Here is an 18883-nt window from a genome sequence, read left to right on the forward strand (position 1 = left end):
GTATGCTTGTGGACTCGTAATAAGCTGGGTAACTTCTAGATCTAGGTGAGATCAAGCTCCAGGAGCTTGGATCTACTGCCTTTATGGACCCATGTTGCATGTACACCCTAGTTCTACCCTCTTTGGTGCATTTTGAGCCCTAAAACCCTCATTAGTGAGTATCTACACGTAAAGTTGGAAACTTTACGTGTTATTCATGCTCTAGGAACCCAGATCTGTGGATAGCATAAGCTGGATTCAAGCAAAATCGACCATATAGAGACTGCATGGTAACGACTCGGCGAGTCGTTCATCTGACTCGCGCGAGTCTCCGAGTTTGTCCCCTTTTTGTTATGTCGAGTAGTGTAGTGAGTCACGGGGTGTGACTCAGTGAGTTGGAAGCCGAACTCATCCATGAAGGAACTCGGCGAGTCATTGCCCTGACTCGGCGAGTTCAAGGCAATCTCCTTAGATCAAGATCAGACTCGGCGAGTTGTTCATACAACTCGGCGAGTCGCAGCATAAGTGTTCATCGGATGAAGATGAACTCGGCGAGTTGTTCATACAACTCGGCGAGTAGGATGAACGACTTGAACATCAGTTTAGAAGGAGAACTCGTCGAGTCAACGCCTAACTCGACGAGTAGAGACGGAATCCAGGTCAGTCGATTGGACAGGGACTCGGCGAGTTGGAGAGCCAACTCGGCGAGTTAGGTCAACTGAAAGTTGACTCTAACTTTGACTTGGGGCATGATCAGGGGTAAAATGGTCATTTTGCCCAAAGGACAGTTAGCAGTGTTTGATTGAGTATGTTGTGGGAATTACAGCCTTAGGATTTCCGGAGCAGCAGCAACAGTAGTAGGCAGTCAGTTCCCGATCAAATCAGCAGCTACTTCGAGGTGAGTTACCTTCCAGTAGCGGTGGGTCTACAACCACAATGCCGGCCACCAGTAGGAGTCGTATGTTAGATGATTGTCTTTGTGATATCATCTAGGTTTACTACTACATGATATGTTATATGCTAGCATGATATGTTATATGCGATAGAAGTAGAGATCGGTTGTTAGGACCGAAGGGTAGTTCAGACACCCCAGAAATGTCTGACAGTATGTGATGATATGTTTGCATGCTGGCTTGTTATGTTATATGCGATAGAGGTAGTAGGAGGGGACCAGTCCCCGAGTTCGGTTGTTAGGACCGATGGGTAGTCAGCACCCCAGAATAGCTTGACACGGGTAGTCAGCACCCCAGAATGGCTTGACACGGGTAGGTCGGCACCCCAGAATGGCCGTACCGGGTAGTCAGGCACCCCAGAATAGCCTGGCAGAATGTATGTTATGTGTTTGTATGGTATGTGGTACGATGGGGGAACTCACTAAGCTTTGTGCTTATAGTTTACAATTTTGGTTTCAGGTACCTCTTCTTCAAGGGGGAAGGAGCTAGCGCGGTAGCGGCACATCATGCACACACATTGGTTTCCGCATTTACGAGATTTCTCTGGGATTTATACTCTGATATTTCGATTGGTTGTATGATTTAGCTTTTAGACATGGTTTACGCTGTGATGTGGTTGATCAAACAATGTTTTTAATTATTAATGTTTTCTAAAGTAATGTTTTAAAAACGAAATTTTTGGACGTGAAAATTGGGTCGTTGCATATATACATACATATATATATATATATATCTATATATATATATATATATATATATATATATATATATATATATATATATATATATGGTTATGTTATTTTGTTTCTAGTAAGTATTGTATGCCTTAATGCACAAATCTGGACCATCGGATGGAATATAATCAAAGGTCATGATCTGATGGTTTATGATAGTACAATAGGGTAGCATGTATCATACAATCACACAAATTATAGCAAAAGGGTATTTTGGTCAATTAACCTATTTTAAAAAAGGAAATTTTCGGATTTTAAGGGATCATTAATTCCCTTATTTTTAAAAAATCTGAATTTTTTAAATTAATTCTAATTAAATTTTAATATTACTTTTAATAATAATCGATTTTATTCTGTCAGAATGACAAAAAGTCAACAATAAACTAGTAAATATATTTGCGGTTTTATTCTTGCAAAATATTGTTTCATTCAAAATACTTCTTATATTAAACATGATTAAAGAATTATACAACATATTATCAAGAATAACATTTTCTAAAAAATACAGATTTTATTTTTTAAGGAATCACTATTTACATTCATCCGTAAACAAAAAGACTAAGCAATTATTACAATCATTCTCAAAAAATTATGACCAATAATGGTTTAAGGATTACATTTATTCCTAAAGATTAAAACTAAAAATGGTTAAAAAAGAAAAAAAACATCAAAATCTAACAAAAACACTAATATATTCTGATAGAATAGATTCTGACAAAATACATTATGTTAGAATACAAATATCGTTCTCCATGTTTTCTTCATATTCCACATTGATGGCAACCTCTTCAAAACCTAAATTCACAAGGAAAACATAACCAACTTTCAAATATTAAAAATTCTAGTGCATTAAATAGAATAAAACAATAAATTCTAATAGAATGTGATATACATTCAAATACAATATAACTATAATTTCTACAAACCAACATTAACAATCATCCTTAAACTTGCAATGTATATTATTCTGAAAGAATGTAATGTTTCATTATTTAGAATGTCATTCTATAAGAATCGAGATGAATAACAAGAATAGAAACCAATTTTATTATGACAGAATACATTATATAATGAACTTAAATCTTAGTCTTTTCTTCTATATGCATAAACATTCTGAAAGAATTTACAGGTCAACAAAATGATTTTAATGAGTGTTTTAGTGGCTTTACCTGTCTAGTACGACCTGCTTCACTCTTTCATTATAATGATGATGCGGTAATGCCCTCATATAACTGATTGTCACCAACAACCCTTGACTTGACTCTACAACAAACTCAATCAAATAAAAACTCAAACTCAATCACAGATGATAGCTTGAGAACTGATTTGAATAAAAACCCATAACTTGAGTTACATTAAATAAATTATGAAGAAATAAACAAAGAAAGATAATAGGTAGGAAATGTCGAGTTGTGAAAGGTTTTCCCCTGCACACCACATTCACCTTTCAAGTTTCCATCATGTGGATAGATCTTAAGTTAATAGTTGAAACTGGATTCATTGTCATCAGGTTTAACCCAATATTTAAGCATTTCATCGAACATGTGGTGGACCAACAAAAGCTCCTACCTAGCCACATCAAGATATCAAATCCCATACATCTTATAGAATCGATAGATGAACAGCTTCTAATTCCTTCAATTTCTTCAAATTAAAGCTGTTACGAGAACCAATATAAGGGGAAATTGCAAAAAAAAAAAGATATGAAATTGAGTTATTGATGAAGATTGGGAAACAACCGTAAAACCATAAAAACCAAATGAAATGGCATTGGAAAAGAGAGAGTGACTCACCTTTAGATAGCTAATTGAGGCGGTTGAAGCAAACCCGTCTTTGAAGTCTTCTAAAAATGTCGTCCACATTCATTCTTATTGGAGGACAGGAAGAGTTGAGCGACGTGTACCAGGCTGGAAACAAAGGTGAAGGGTAGACATCAGCAACGACTTAAGCAAAGGTTACAACCTCCTCATTTTGATTTCATCCTCCCTGTAGGTGAAAAAGAAGAACCGTAGGAAATATAAAAGAGGATAGAGAGAGACTAGGTCAAATGTATTTACTTTATTTCCTTAATTGCAAGATTTCAATTAAATGATTTCCTTAATTAAAAGTACAAAAGGTCCAAAATACCCTTTATTGATTTATTTAATTATTTATTATTTCTTGAATTCTCATTGGTGCATTTAGGCACATAATAATTGCTAGAAATATTTGAACCCAAGTCTCTCTCTCTCTCTCTCTCTATATATATATATATATATATATATATATATATATATATATATATATATATATATATATATAGTGTTTTGAATTTGAATTTTAGAATTGGTCATAATATAAAATTTGAAATAATCATAAACAAGAGAATACATAATCGTCTTTTTGAATGATACTCTTTTGCTTGTTTGTATGATATTTTTGATAGATAGATATATGTTATTCAGAATTTATGAAACTTCAACAAATAAATTTAAGAGTAAACTCATTCATAAAATTCCGCTTCCTTTATTTGTTAAGGATCAACGATTCTTATATAGACATTATTTTATAAAGATGATATATGACTAACTATTGTTAGTCAATTACATATAGTTATATATTATTATTAATGCTACTTTTATTATTACTTGTCATATCATAAACGTTCGTAGACTTAGAGCGCTATATATGTATTACACAATTATATGACATGCCACTATTACATTTGACTTATTTCACTACATTATTGATTTTGACAGATAGTAGTAAAATAATATATGCGACGAATGCTTATCTTTTATATCTTCCACTCGGATAACGATAGATGGTGATAGACGTCATTGTATATATCATTGTTCCATTATTGGTTATGATGACATTGTGCGTGAGTTTGGGGGGGGGGGGGGGGGGATTGGCTTGTGACTTTGTGACCATCTGTGAGTATTGCTACGTTTCTTCACAAATGAAAGAGAAAAAAATATTTTTTCTATCTCTATTCTTCTTTCTCCTTCACACTTACTAGTGGAACACCTTTTCTTAACCTTGGTGATATCATGTGGAAATGTGTTTGATTAATGTAGCCATCTAATATGCGTAACAATCCTCACACGCACTCCATATACCTGTGAGTTAGTAGACGACTAAAGTAAAAGCCATCAAAATCGGGCTTCAAGTAGACGACTAAAATAAAAGCCATCAAAATCAGGCTTCAGGGGAGTTCAAGTAAAATGTTACGAAATCCAATAAGCCAAAAAACGATTTCAATCAATTTAGGATTTATTGGAATCAAGATCTATACTAAAATACACGGAAATCTTTGGATCTTCTCTAAGTTAACATCTTGTTAACTCAAATCATGTATATGAGATTAATTTTGGAAATATTTCATAAAAATAATAAATTTTTGTAAAAAATCCATTTTGACAATGTGTTTTTCCTTATAATCGAGACATTAAATTTTCATAAAATTTGGATTTTAACATTATATTTTCCAATTTGTTCTCATTTGACCGAAGTTGACATGACATGATGACGTGTTAGTCTTTCATGATATGATGTTGACATGATATGATGATGTGAAACTTTTTGGTGACATCCCTTTCTGGGTGTCAGAATTGAAAATGAAATAAAATATAGCGACTTAATTAAAAGAAAAACACAATATCAAAATCAAACTTTTCTAAAAACTTAATGTCTTTTGTACAACTTGATCAGAAGAATGATAGACTTTTTTGGGTTTCAAAGTTTGACCTTCTTTGGTTAACCGATGATACTTGTATACGTTCTAAAATTTCTCTTTGCAATAGTTTGATCCATGGCTACGAAAACCTTTGACTTTCAGAAGTCAATGTACACATGAGGAATGTAATCGGGAAAACGGATACTTTTTGAACAAAATGATATTTTAGACATGTAAATTTCGAGTTTAATGGTCTAACAGGTAAAAAAAAGCTAAATGGCCGTTTAAAACCAACCGTAAAACTTTGATGTGTTTTTATGTCAATAATGCAAGAAGAAAAAACAAGATATTCAAATATGAAATCTTAAAATATACATGCATGAACACAATTTTCTTACCAACGAAACTGTTGTTTTGGAAGTTATAACACAACAAAAAAGTGTATCAGATGCTAAATCAAACAAATAAAATTCATAAAAGACGAAAAACTTACTCTAAATGGCAAATTCTTGTCGCCTTTGTTCTGTTCTCTTCAGAAAGATTTTTCCGAAGCATAATGAAAATGATTTTTCTACCTTCAGGGGCGGTTTAGATGTGGTGCGCGGTGTTGCACCGACAACGCCTACTTTTCCCGCATGGAGTAGAAAAATTTTCGATTTTTTTTACCTTTTGTGCCACTACGTAAAAAAAACCGGCAACTACTTAAAAAAATGTCAATCTATTGGATCAATTAATCCAAAATAATTAGTAGCCAAAACACATTTCTATTTTAATCCAACTAATATTAGCCCAAGGAAAAAGAATAGAGGAAAATAGCCCAAATAAAACAATTATCCAATTGTCCAATTGAGTCCAATACTCCAAGTCTCCAATCGGTTGAATCACAAAAGAAAAAAAAACAAGGAGACCTCGTCATTTCCTTCTGTCCTCTCCTAGCCTCAAATCGATGACTTCTTCTCCTGTTCTTCTTATGTTTTGATCGAAAATCGACAAATTCCCTTCCCGAGTGCAAAAAACGAGGTGCTTCTTGCTGGCTTGAGGTGCAAAAATCGATTCCAAAGTGCAATAACAGCTCCAATCCCAGGTCCAAGTCATAATAAAGCAAGTAAGTATTTCTAATTTTCTATAATTTTCGAATTTATAGTTGTAATTGCTAACCAGAATTCGAAATTGCTATTACTAATTGCTATGGTTTTCGAAATTCCAGTTAGTTGTAATTTCTATGTGTTTATTGAAGTTATTGGATATTGGGATGATTTGGTAAAATTGCTATGTTATTATAGAAATTATTGTTTGAATAGTTTTAATTTCTATGCTTTTTATTGAATTGATTGTTTGATTTGTTAAAATTGTTATGTTTTAGGTTTATATGTTATTGTTTGATTAGGTATTTAGGTGAAAATTAAAATGACTATGTTTTTATTGAATTTATTGTTAGATTAGGTGGAAATTCTATGTTCCCAAACACCAATCATCACTCAATCAATATATTATGTTTCTAATTCTAATGCAACTTCACAAACATCAATCACCAATCAATCAACCCCTTCGGTTTCTAAGGCTGGTGGGTATGGGTGCGGTCCAAGACCGCACTTCGTGCCACATAGGACGCGGACACCGCCCCCATACCACGGTCTGGTGCGGTCTTGGCCGCAGTGCAGTCCTCCAATACCGTGCATTTTGATTGGTTGAGGAAGTTAGCCGTTGAGCATTTAAACTTTTTTTTCTTTTTCTTTCCTATATATATACATATCAACTTAATTTTTTTTTTCACAACACAATCTCCTCTATCTCCCAATTTTTTTTTAAAATCACCACTCTCTCAATTTTTTTTTAAATGTCATGTGTGTTGGTTTTTTTTTTTTTTTTTTTTTTTTTTTTTTTTTTTTTTTAAGTAACGCAATGTACTGTTTTTTTTTTTAATTTTCAAGTAATGAAAAATTATGTTTTTTTTATTAAAATAGAAGTTATATTAAATTAAAATAGTTAAAAAAAAGAAAGTTTTATTAAATTAAAATATCAAAAAAACAAAAAAAAAAAAAAAGAAATGAAAAGTATGGCACCACACCCTTGGTGTGGCATGAAACCACACTTGAGTGGTAAAAAGTGACGCGGCGCTTATGTGGCGGGGGAGGGAGTGCGGTTTCGGTGACACCACTCCCTCCAGCCTAATGCAACTCCACAAACGCCATACTCTAATGAGCCTAATGATAATGTTGATTTGAAAGATCTTGGAATAAAAAAGATGTACTTCAGACTCATATGAGCAGTGTTGATAGTTTTTACAACAAAGCAAGAGAAAAGTGTGAATTATTGATGAAGTTGTTTGCGGATTTCTTGTAATTTTAGAATTTGTGAAGGTAGATGGAGGGTCATTGACAGACCGTGAACAAGCGTTCGGAATCCTAAGGTAGAATCCATAGAAAAGTTTACGGATGTAAGAACTTTTGTCAACCCCTACTACCAGTTTTAAATATCCTAAGGTAGAATCCAAGACATGCCCATTTATCGGGCCCATTTCATAACTTAAAAGGGCATTTTCGCAAGCATGAGCGGAACACGAACAATACACTCAGTTTGCCGAAATACAAAGATACCCAAAAAAATCAAGTGTGGTAAACTATAAACAATAAATTTATTCATAATATATATATATATATATATATATATATATATATATATATATATATATATATATATATATATATATATATATATATATATATATATATATATATATATATATATATATATATATATATATATATATATATATATATATATAATAGTATTGTTGAAAACTAAAAATATAAAAGAAAATATAGCGAGATATATATTATAGTATTGTTGACAACTAACTAAATGAAATATAAAAGAAAATATTCATTAAAATTGACAATCATCTAGTTCTTTGAATAAAATGCCAACATGAGGATAAATAATTGAAAAAAACAAACTGTTTGAGGGGTGTTTAAGGGTTGTTTGAAAGTGTTTTTCAAGATGACTTTAACTTATTGAACTTTCAAAAAATCAGTTTACAATATATTTGATAAACATTAATTTTTTAATGTAAAAATTACTTTTTTAAAGACAAAAAATTTATAGTTCTAAAGAAAAAACAATAAGTTAATGGAACTCCTTTAACGTGTCAAGACGCTACTATGAAAAGATCGTTTGAGAAATAAATGATCATTAAAAACAATTTTGAAAACATTTGAAAAAATAGGATATTTTCAATGCCACAATTACTTGATCGCCTTTGAAAAAAAAATGGACTTAACAAGGTAATTAACTTTTCAGTTAGTTCACATCTGGGTAACTGTTTTTTTTTACACATCCAGGTAACGAATTTTTTGGAAGTGTTCACATATGACCATTATGACCGGATGTAACCTGCTACAACCGATCATAATGGTCGTATGTGAACACTTCCAAAAAGTTCGTTACCTAGATGTGTACAAAAAATGATAGTTACTCATAAAGGTAAAAGTAAATTACATGAATGGTCCTAGATGTGAACAAACCACAAAGGTAAAAGTAAATCACACGAATGGTCCATGTAGTTTGGGTAATTTGTGCGGTTGGTTCCTAACTTTTTTTAACTCAGATGATCCCTACTGTTTCTTTTTTGTTGTGCGTTTGATCCCTGTCTTACCTCAGAACACTATTGTGCCATTTTTAATTTATTTTTTAATTAATTTTCTTATTTATGTATTTTTTTTATATATTATAAAAAATTAATAGACCCCACATATTTGCATCTCCTCACCCAAAACCTGAAACCATATTCGAGAAATTTAAGCTCAATCCCATCGGTTACCATCTCATCTTTCATCCTCAACTTCTATTTCATTTCCATCTTTAATGACATCAACATCTTAACTATCCCTTCTTTTTCCGGTCTTTCAACTCCGACGAACTAACACCACAACCTACTATCTCTTCATTGAATTTTCCACCACCACAACCCAATCACCACAACCCAATAGTTGGGTTGTGGTAGTGGAAAATTCAATGAAGAGACAGTGGGTTGTGGAGTTGGTTTGTCGGTGTTGAAGGACAAAAAAAAAAATAAGGGACAGTGAAGATGGTGATGTCATTAAAGATGGAAATAAAAGGGAAGTTGAAGAGGATGAGAGATGGGATGGTGACTGGTGGGACCGAACTTAAATTTCTCGAATGTGGTTTCAGGTTTAAGGTGAGGAGATACAAATATGTGGGATCTATTAATTTTTTAAAATATATAAAAAACAAATACATCAATTTCAAAATTAATTAAAAAATAAATTAAAAAAGGGCACAAATAGTCTTTTGATGTAAGATAGGGACCAAACACACAACAAAAATATACAATATGGATCATTTAAGTTAAAAAATAAAGTTAGGGACCAACCGCACAAATTACCCAAACTACAGGGACCATCGTGTAATTTACTTTTACCTTTACGGTTTGTTCATATCTGGTAACTATCTTTTTTTGTACACATCTAGATAATGAACTTTTTGAAAGTGTTCACATATGACCATTATGAATGGATGTAACCTGTTACAGCCGGTCATGACCATTATGACCGGATGTAACCTGCTATAGCCGGTCATAATGGTCGTATGTGAACACTTTCAAAAAGTTAGTTACCTAGATGTGTACAAAAAAAAAAAAAGACAGTTACCCAGATGTAAACAAACTGAAAAATTAATTATCTTATTAAGTCCATTTCCCTTGAAAAAATAAATAAATGTAAACAATATTTATATTGCCTCAAAGCAAAAAACTAAGGAAGCTAACCCCAAATACAAACCATTGATGATTTTACAACCCATTTGATGCCAAACATTAATTATATTTCAACCATTTTGGTGACTATGCAATACCATATGCAAATGAAAAAAAGATAATGACTTAAAAAGATAATATATTTTTCGATTTGTATACATTTGGTTACTAAAATTTTTTTTCGTCCACATTTACCCCTTCAACTTGTTAAATTGTATACAGTCAGTCCTTATAACTGGTTACTTCAGGTTAGCCGGAAATGACTTAATAGGGTAATATATTTCTCGTTTTGTACACATTTAGTCCTTAATATTTTTATACACATTTAGTCTTTAATATTTTTTTTGTTTCAAAATAAATCCTTTTTTCTTTTTGTTTTTGTACTCATTCAATACTTATGAATGATTTCTTTAGTTTTTTTTTTCTCACGACATCTTACGTGAGACAATCATTGACCAGGTGTTTGGGGCTGTTGATGCTTATATCGATCGCGACCTCAACTGCTTGGTTGCATAGGTCTTATGGTTTAGCCTAAGTCTTGTGTTATGAACGCCGTAACTTCTTCATACAATATCATATTTTAGCGATTTTTAAATTCACGTGTTCGTTTTTTGAGTCTACTATAACTTTCGTTAAGATTACTCCCGTTAAAATGTAATATATTTTTACTTAAGGTTTTATAAAAAACCATCCATACATGCATTCATAAAATCCATTCTTAAAAACGTAGGTTTAAAGATCGTAAGTAAAAAAATATTACATTTTAACGGGAGTAATCTAAATGAAAGTTGCACCAGACTAAAATACGAACACATAGATATAAATATCGTTGAAATCTGAGATTGAATGAAAAAGTTATGACGTTTAGAACACATAATCTAAGCAACAAAGTAGTCGAGATCGCGATGAATATAAACATCAAAAGCCTGAAACACCTCATTAATGATTGTTCCATGTAAGATGTTGTGAGAAAAACCCAAATAAATCATTCATAAATACCGAATGAGTACAAAAATAAAAAAAAATTATTTTGTAACAAAAGAATTTAAGAACTAAATGTGTACAAAAATATTAAGGGCTAAATATATACATAAATATATTACCATATTAAGTCATTTTTATCGGCTAATCTGGAATAGTCGGTCATAAGAATTGAATATATATAGTTTAACAAGTTGAAAGAGTAAATATAAACAAAAAAAAAAAACTCAGTGACCAAATATATACTAATCAAAAAATATATTACCTTTTTGGAAAAATCATTTATTTTCATGAACCTTATATTTCTCAATTAAATTTAAAAAAAATACTAAATTGAATGTAATAAATACAAAAAATGAATTTCCTTTTTATCCAAGGCAGGCCCATTTCATAGCCTAATAGGCCATTCTTGCAAATCCCTAGTCACAACCAATATGATTTTTACTCGGCTTAATTATTCCTTGGCCCATTTAGTGATTTCCACCTACCATATCATATGAAAAATCAGTGTATTAAACCTTCTATTTTTCAACCTATCCGTGTATTAGACGGATTTATTAAAAATAAAAATTTAATATTAATATATATAAACAATAAATATTTTATAAAATAATGTTTTTCCTTAATAAAATGTAATCTTTTGAAGTATTTATGAATGAAATCAAATCATGTAAAACATTTATGAGAATTTATTATCAAATTAATAGAATGATAACCTTACATATATAACTCATTAGAATTTTTTGAAAAATTTATTTTAAGAAAATCAAGAATTCCCCAAAAAATACAAAAATCAAGAATTCCCCAAAAAATGACAAGTGGAAAATAACAATTTTAAAAATCATAGAAAATGATATTTGTCAAAATGAAGGAGAAGATGACAAGTGACAAAAGTATTTTCATTTATGTAGGATTAACTTATAAACAATAACAAATAAAATTAACATAATTTGTAGTTTTCTCACGTTCAAACATATATCAAACATTATAAAACACTACATACCTAATATATATAGCCCATTCACTGATTTCATAGATTCTTGAAACCAAGTTTTGTCAAAGTCCTGTTATCGGGTAGATACGAGGCTCCATATGTACATTTAGAAAGGGGTAAAGAGTAAGTCGACCATAACAAAATGATACAAAACCATGTAGGCATAAAACATAACTACGCGAATGATATATAATCATACATAAAGGTATATAATGGTAACGAACTATCTAGCTATCTCGATATATATTATGTAATCGTATGACATGGTGCAAAATAAAAACAACACAAAAGATTTACAGTTTCTAACAAACCAACCATCATTTCAAAGTCAAGAAAATTTAGTCCTATAACTTTAACCACCACTACTTTTGATTTTTGAACATACCTCAGTGACAAACCGACTCCGAGTCCCCAACCTCTTCGGTAGTAACGCTGGTATCCTCATCCCTCGTTACACTCATACTTGTTGCATCCGACTCACCCAAAAGCATAGCCTTCCTCTTGCTTCTACTTTGTCTCCATCGTCTAAGCGTCTCCGAAGTCGGCCCATCTTTCCCACCCACCATCTCCTCCGCAGGAACATCCGAAACCGCCAGTCTTTCTTCCCCAGAAACCACCGTCATGGCCATGGCGGGGAACATAATCGATCTAAACCCACAAACCAGAACTACAAGAAGCATAAGGTAAACATATAAAGATGTCCATACGTAAAACGTCCATTTCCATTTTCGAACCAATTCTTTCTTCCATGGTAGCTCCGAGGTCACGATTACTTTTGCTTCGTATAGCTGCGGAAGGAAGGGTGTTCCTGCCCTAGGGATTAAAGAAAGTCTCATGGATCGTGTTCGTGGGTAGTAGTGTTCCTTGTATCTTAGAAGCTGTAGATTTACTGTTTGGACTTCGTGTGTGATCCCTAACAATAATGGAACTCCCATTAAGAATGTTTGCATCAGCCGAAGTGGTCGACTTCGAAACCGTAGCATGCACGGCCGGCTTGCGGTTGTTATGACTTCTCCGGTCATCGTCAACGCCTCTGCAGCTACCTAAGGATCGAAAAAACAGAACAAATTAGAATCTGGAATAGAAATCTTTATGGCAACAGAAGTGTTATCGATGGTGGATGCCTGAAAATTTCCGATTTCTCGATTATAATCCGATTCCGGCATCACGAAAGTCAAACGGACGTTACAGAAGTGACCAACGGGTATATTCTTTACTGTTTTACCAGGTGCATCAAACCCGAGATCCAAAATTGCATAAGGATGAACGTCTGTGTAGTCAAAGTACAAGTTCTCTTTGATGTAAACAGGTTCTTCCACCCATAAGTTAACCAGAGCCACCCCCACAACTACCGATACCACCATCACTGTAATTAGAACCCAGCAGACGTAAGCAGCTCCGAGAAAACCCAACAGTGCTTTTTTCAAAAGGATAATGCTTCCTTGCACAGGGCTGGATGGGGCGTCGATGGGTTCTTTGGTGGAGTCGATGCGGCGGAAGGTGGAGGCGAGGGAGAAGATAGAAAGGAAAGGGGATAAGAGAGAGAGAAGACAATCGGATAGGAAGTCTGATTGTAGGGATAAGAGTTTGATGAACCAGAAGTTTGTATGGTGGTGATGGCGATGTTGCTCCGGTGGCTCCATTAAGCTGTTCGAGAACGGTGGCGGTGGTCAATTCAACTCGATAAAGGATGGAGAAGAAAACATCGGGATGATATATATGGACTGGTGGCATGATTTCTCTGTACCGATGGGACACGTGTTTTATTTGCTTCATTTTAATTATTTAAATAATTTTAGATTTTAACGTACAAATTTACCTTTTCTTCACAAAATTATTAACAAAATTAAATTTCATCCTTATTCCTATAAATCTTTCTACCAAATTAACTAATCATATATATCTTTTTAGTATATTTAAATATCATTAAATAAACATTAAATGTGACACATATAATCATTTAATTGAGTAGAAAGATTTGTAGTAACAAAAAATAGAAGAATATTTAATTTCTCTTATTTTTAATGGAGTTGATACTTATAAAAACTTTATTAATTATTCATATATGTTTGGTAAAACTAGCTGGAAGCTATATATTGACTCAGGTAACAAATCCCACTGTTGTATGGTGTAAAGAAGCTCCTATCAAAGTTCTAGGATTCATATGGAGGGCAACTATGGGTCGCATCCCCACAACAACGACTTTGGCGCGTCGCGGAATCACCATCTCTTCCTCGGCATGTGGTTCATGTGTCGGATTAGATGAACATGCAGACCACCTGTTAGTTAGCTGTCCATTTGCAGCCTCTGTCCGAGAAAAGATACCTAGTTAGTGTGGAGTAACTTCCCCCTCTTTTAATGGTGTTTGTGATTTCTTCCGGTTTGCTACCACATGGGGCAGGTGTCCGAAGAAACGAAGGAGATTCATTGTCATATGTTATGGCCTACTATGGGGGATATGGAAATTCAGGAACGACATAATTTTCCAAGGAAAGGTCACGACTCCTAGCAGGGGAGCTGAACTAATAAAGTCATTTACGTTCCTATGGATGAAATTTAGAAGCTCTGGTGGTTTTTTTGTAACTAGGATGAGTGGAATACATCTCCCTTCTCTTTTTTGTAATGCAGTGGCGGAGCCATGATCAAAGTAAAGGGGTATCCTAATTTTATTTTTAGGGTAACCCAATTTTTTTTTGGGGTACTTGTGCTTCCCCAGTTCAATTTCGGTTTGAAACCCAAACCTTAATAAAATCCTTAGCTAACCTCAAGTCTTGTTATATAAACATGAAGTTGAACTATATTTTGATACTTGAATCGACGTGGGATTCAAAGTAGATATCAAAAATGAAGTATGAGGTTAATAGTCTTATATAATAAACAAAAATGGTTGAGTTTACATATATTTGGCGATGTGGGATAGAATAGTTGGGAAAATAAAACAAAAATAAACAAAGAATATGCAAGGAGCAACAATTGAACCTGAGAGTTTTACTTCTATAAAGGCAACACTTTAACTAGTAGCTCTACTATTTGTTTGTGTTTATAATTGAAGGGATATATATATATATATATATATATATATATATATATATATATATATATATATATATTATACCGAAAAAATTTAAAGAATTTGTAAAAAAAAAATTAAACTACCGAAAAAATTTGAGAGGTATCCTGGACTACCCCGGGATCCCCTTGGATCCGCCTATGATGTAATGTCCCATTAATTTTTCCTGTTTGTTTTCTTTTTCCCCCTGCCTTGTCACTTGCTAGGTTGGGGTATCTTTATAATATATGGCCATTTTCTAAAAAAAAAACTGGAAGCTATAAGAACTTTTATTTATGGAGAGGTGCTCGATAAAAATATTCGTTAGCTTTTAAATATATCAAATCCAAATAAAAACTAAAAGTAAAAGCCGTAAAAAAATGAAAACTCTCTAAAGTTAAAATTGATTTTGAATTTGGAGTTTTTTATTTGAAATAAAAATTAAAAACTCTAGTTATCGAATGAAGCTTTATTTTTAAGGTTTTCTTTTTTCTAGTTTAATAACCTCAAAACACTCAAAAAGCTTCGTTATGTTAAACACACTTCAGTAACAATATAATGGGCCAAAATAGTATATAATGAATCATATCAAGTTTTTAGCTAACCATAAACTGTGTAATAAAAAAGCTTTGTTAAAAATATAACCCATAAACCATCACATGTAACATGCACAAAAACCATCCCTACAAAACTTCTAACGTTTCTAACCAATATTTTGTTCTTATTATATACAAATAAAAGAGATTTTTGTATAAATCGAAATCCAAACCTCCCCTGAATACTTCCCGGGCAGCCAATATATTCCCAATTTTCACGCTAACTGACACTCGATTCTCTCTCTCCGATGCTTATTAAGATCTGATCAATCAGAAGATCAATTTTAATCCAAGTCGCCGACTTTAATTTTAGCTTAAATCACAAGTTTTTATCGATAATCTGTTTAGATTTGCAACACAGTTGCAGTCAGTTCTGTATTATCAAATCATGCTCATGCCCATGCTCTGTTATTTCGATTAGGGTTTTTTCAGTTTCAAGGAAAATGTCGGAGAAGGAAGAGAACGGAGGTGATTGCGGTGAAGATGACGATGAGTGGAGAGATCTGATCGCGACTCCTAACCGTTTAATTTCGGACGACTTTTTTGTTTTGAAGTCTGAAAAATTAGATGATCGTGAGGAAGATATCGGAAAAGGTAACGATGGAAGTAGTTCCGAGGATAGAGATAGAGTTCGGGGTAGAAGAGTTAGTATTGCAGAACGAAGGGCTGCAATGCGTGGTAATTCTGATACCAATGCTTCAAGTATCAGAGTTTCAGTCTCTTCTTCACGAGTTACTGCTTGGCCTCCGATTCTTACAATACCTTGTGGTATTAGTCCCACTTCATTGCTCGATTCTCCAGTTTTGCTCCCTAATTCTCAGGTAATGTAAAGCAATTTTCCAATTTAACCTGATTAAATCATGATTTTGATGTTTACTATTTCGTGTTTTTTCATTTCATAGGCATCGCCTACTACTGGATCCTTTCAATATCCTCCTCCTCTGAGTCAAGAAGAAATTTTAGGCATGAAATCAGAACTTGACGACATGAACTGTGACACTAGTTCTTTTATATACCAGCCTGATGGGGGCTCACTATCATGGCCAAGCTTTTCACAAGTACAAAATCAGGTGAACATTATGTATGTAACCCTCTTTTCATGTTTATCATAATTTTTTTCACCCGATTTCTATAAGATTTGGAGCTAACATTACCATGCACAGCCGCCATTGATGTGTGAACATCCAGGGGCATTAATGGAAGAAACAGTCACAAAAGGGTCCTCCGATGGGTTTAAAGTTCCAAAAAGTACAATTGCTGGTGTAAAACAAGATGATGATTCAAAAAGACATATGGATGGATACCAAAAAGAAACGAGCTTTTCCAACATGAGGAACTCAGAAGATGGATATAATTGGAGAAAATACGGACAAAAGCAAGTAAAAGGCAGTGAATACCCTCGAAGCTATTACAAATGCACACATCCAAATTGTCAAGTCAAGAAAAAAGTGGAACGTTCCCATGATGGGCATATTACTGAAATCATATACAAAGGTGCTCATAATCATCAAATCCAAGGTCATCGCAGCAACATTAATGGATCTCCCGACGCTAATGGATCCTACGTCAAGATCGAAGAAAGGGATAACATTTCAATTCATCCAGAATGGAACACAGATCGTATGGATCGCTCATCTTCAACCTCAGTTGGCATCGATAATCCTGACCTAATTTCACCACCGAAAGGGAAATCCATTGGAATTATCGAATCAAACCCTAATTACGATTATAACGAAGAAGATGGGACGAACATAGGAACACATTCACCTGGAGACGACGCCGATGAAGATAAATCCGATTTGAAAAGGAGGTGCGTTGATGCACTCTCTCAGTAGGTAGTAATCCTTTTGTTTATACATAAATTTTTTCGCAAATCGATCTCCTGATATGAACATCCGTTTCAGGAAGAAAGGGAATTACTTACTGGAAACAAGTTTGGTAACCAGAGCTATGCGTGAACCAAGAGTAGTCGTTCAAATCGAGAGTGAAGTTGATATTCTTGACGATGGTTATCGCTGGAGAAAGTATGGTCAAAAAGTCGTCAAAGGAAACCCAAACCCTAGGTAATTAATTAACCGACTTTAAAATTTCAAATTTTCGTTTATTCAGTTAAGCAACACAGTTTGATTCATATTGTAGGAGCTACTACAAATGTACGAGTACCGGATGTCCGGTGAGAAAACACGTGGAAAGAGCTTCTGACGATTTAAAATCAGTACTGACAACGTACGAGGGAAAACACAACCATGAAGTGCCAGCTGCTAGAAACAGTAGCCATGCCACCATGGACGTGGGGTCCACCTCAAATGCTCCACCTATACCATTATCTAGAATTCCTACCATCCCCAACTCCGAACCACAAGTTCAAGATCTTCCTCTTCGTTTTGATCGAAAAATTTCCAACGGATATATTCCGCCAAATTTCGTTGCTAATTTTGACACTAAACCTACGAAATTTGAACCTTCATCTATGTATCAGGAGTATATTCCTTACCAAAATCCAATAACTTTCAATTCAGTTTTACCTGATTTTCCTATTTCGTTACCGATGAGTATGCCAATGGCTCATAATTTTGGTTATAATAATAATGGAAAACATGGACGAGAGTCTTTTATAGGAGGACAAATGCAACATTTGAGGGACAATAATGGTAGATTCATTAGACCGAAACTGGAGCAGGATGATGGTTTTTATGACACTTTTATGTGTGCCCCGGATCATGTAAACGATGCTGCTTCCAGATATTGTCGCGTGATTCCTAATTTTCCTTCATAAGTTAGAAACAAAATTTTGAAAAAAAATTCTTTTATAGTTAGAGTAGGACATAGTTTCCTGCTTAATAGGTTTGTTATTTGTTGAAGTGAAGGAATTATTAAACCCTTCGTATCCATAAAATCTCTTTTTGTGCAATTTGCACAAGATTTAGTTGTTTATTTCCATTGAATTTAATCAAAATAGCAAGTCTTTGAAAATGATGGTTTTTACTTTCTAGTTGAATCGTGCATTGCATTTTATTAAGGATATAATAGGCGTTAATGTCGTGGATTCTGTCATGAACTAATTTGGTTGGTTTGTTGAATACACCGTTGTGTGATGGAGGACGACTCGTTAGGGTTCAAATTTAAATTGTAGTTTTGGTTTCATTTTAATTTTGTGAAAGTTCC

General features: G+C 33.5%; 2 protein-coding genes and 1 long non-coding RNA gene across 3 annotated transcripts; 1 reads left to right on the forward strand and 2 right to left on the reverse strand.

The window, feature by feature from the left end:
• Positions 1–12283: 12283 nt before the first annotated feature.
• LOC111878010 (seipin-1) lies at positions 12284–13773 on the reverse strand. Its single transcript, XM_023874556.3, has 2 exons — positions 13198–13773; positions 12284–13116 (listed from the first exon to the last, which is right to left on the reverse strand). Exons 1-2 carry the CDS (start codon positions 13714–13716, stop codon positions 12460–12462), a joined length of 1176 nt encoding a protein of 391 aa, XP_023730324.1. The 5' UTR covers positions 13717–13773; the 3' UTR covers positions 12284–12459.
• Positions 13774–16636: 2863 nt separating this feature from the next.
• On the forward strand, positions 16637–18597 carry LOC111877923 (probable WRKY transcription factor 3). The gene is made up of 3 exons (XM_023874452.3): positions 16637–17528; positions 17623–17781; positions 17858–18597. The coding sequence occupies exons 1-3, from the start codon at positions 16891–16893 to the stop codon at positions 18492–18494; spliced, it is 1434 nt and encodes a 477-aa protein (XP_023730220.1). The 5' UTR covers positions 16637–16890; the 3' UTR covers positions 18495–18597.
• On the reverse strand, positions 17099–17643 carry LOC122196178 (uncharacterized). Its single transcript, XR_006187441.1, has 2 exons — positions 17486–17643; positions 17099–17385 (listed from the first exon to the last, which is right to left on the reverse strand). It is a non-coding gene; the product is annotated as an uncharacterized LOC122196178 (long non-coding RNA).
• Positions 18598–18883: the final 286 nt, after the last annotated feature.

Source organism: Lactuca sativa, chromosome 9, assembly GCF_002870075.4.
Source record: "Lactuca sativa cultivar Salinas chromosome 9, Lsat_Salinas_v11, whole genome shotgun sequence".
In the NCBI taxonomy this organism is placed as follows: Eukaryota; Viridiplantae; Streptophyta; class Magnoliopsida; order Asterales; family Asteraceae; genus Lactuca; species Lactuca sativa.

What these genes read in the sequence shown, in the direction of transcription:
- LOC111878010 (XM_023874556.3), bottom strand. Translation starts at nt 13,716, where the DNA reads ATGGAGCCACCGGAGCAACATCGCCATCACCACCATACAAACTTCTGG. An exon ending in GAGAAATCGGAAATTTTCAG is followed by an intron (nt 13,117 to 13,197) that starts GCATCCACCATC and finishes TTCGATCCTTAG; the next exon opens with GTAGCTGCAGAGGCGTTGAC.
- LOC111877923 (XM_023874452.3), top strand. Translation starts at nt 16,891, where the DNA reads ATGTGTGAACATCCAGGGGCATTAATGGAAGAAACAGTCACAAAAGGG. An exon ending in AAATCCGATTTGAAAAGGAG is followed by an intron (nt 17,529 to 17,622) that starts GTGCGTTGATGC and finishes CATCCGTTTCAG; the next exon opens with GAAGAAAGGGAATTACTTAC. An exon ending in AAAGGAAACCCAAACCCTAG is followed by an intron (nt 17,782 to 17,857) that starts GTAATTAATTAA and finishes TTCATATTGTAG; the next exon opens with GAGCTACTACAAATGTACGA.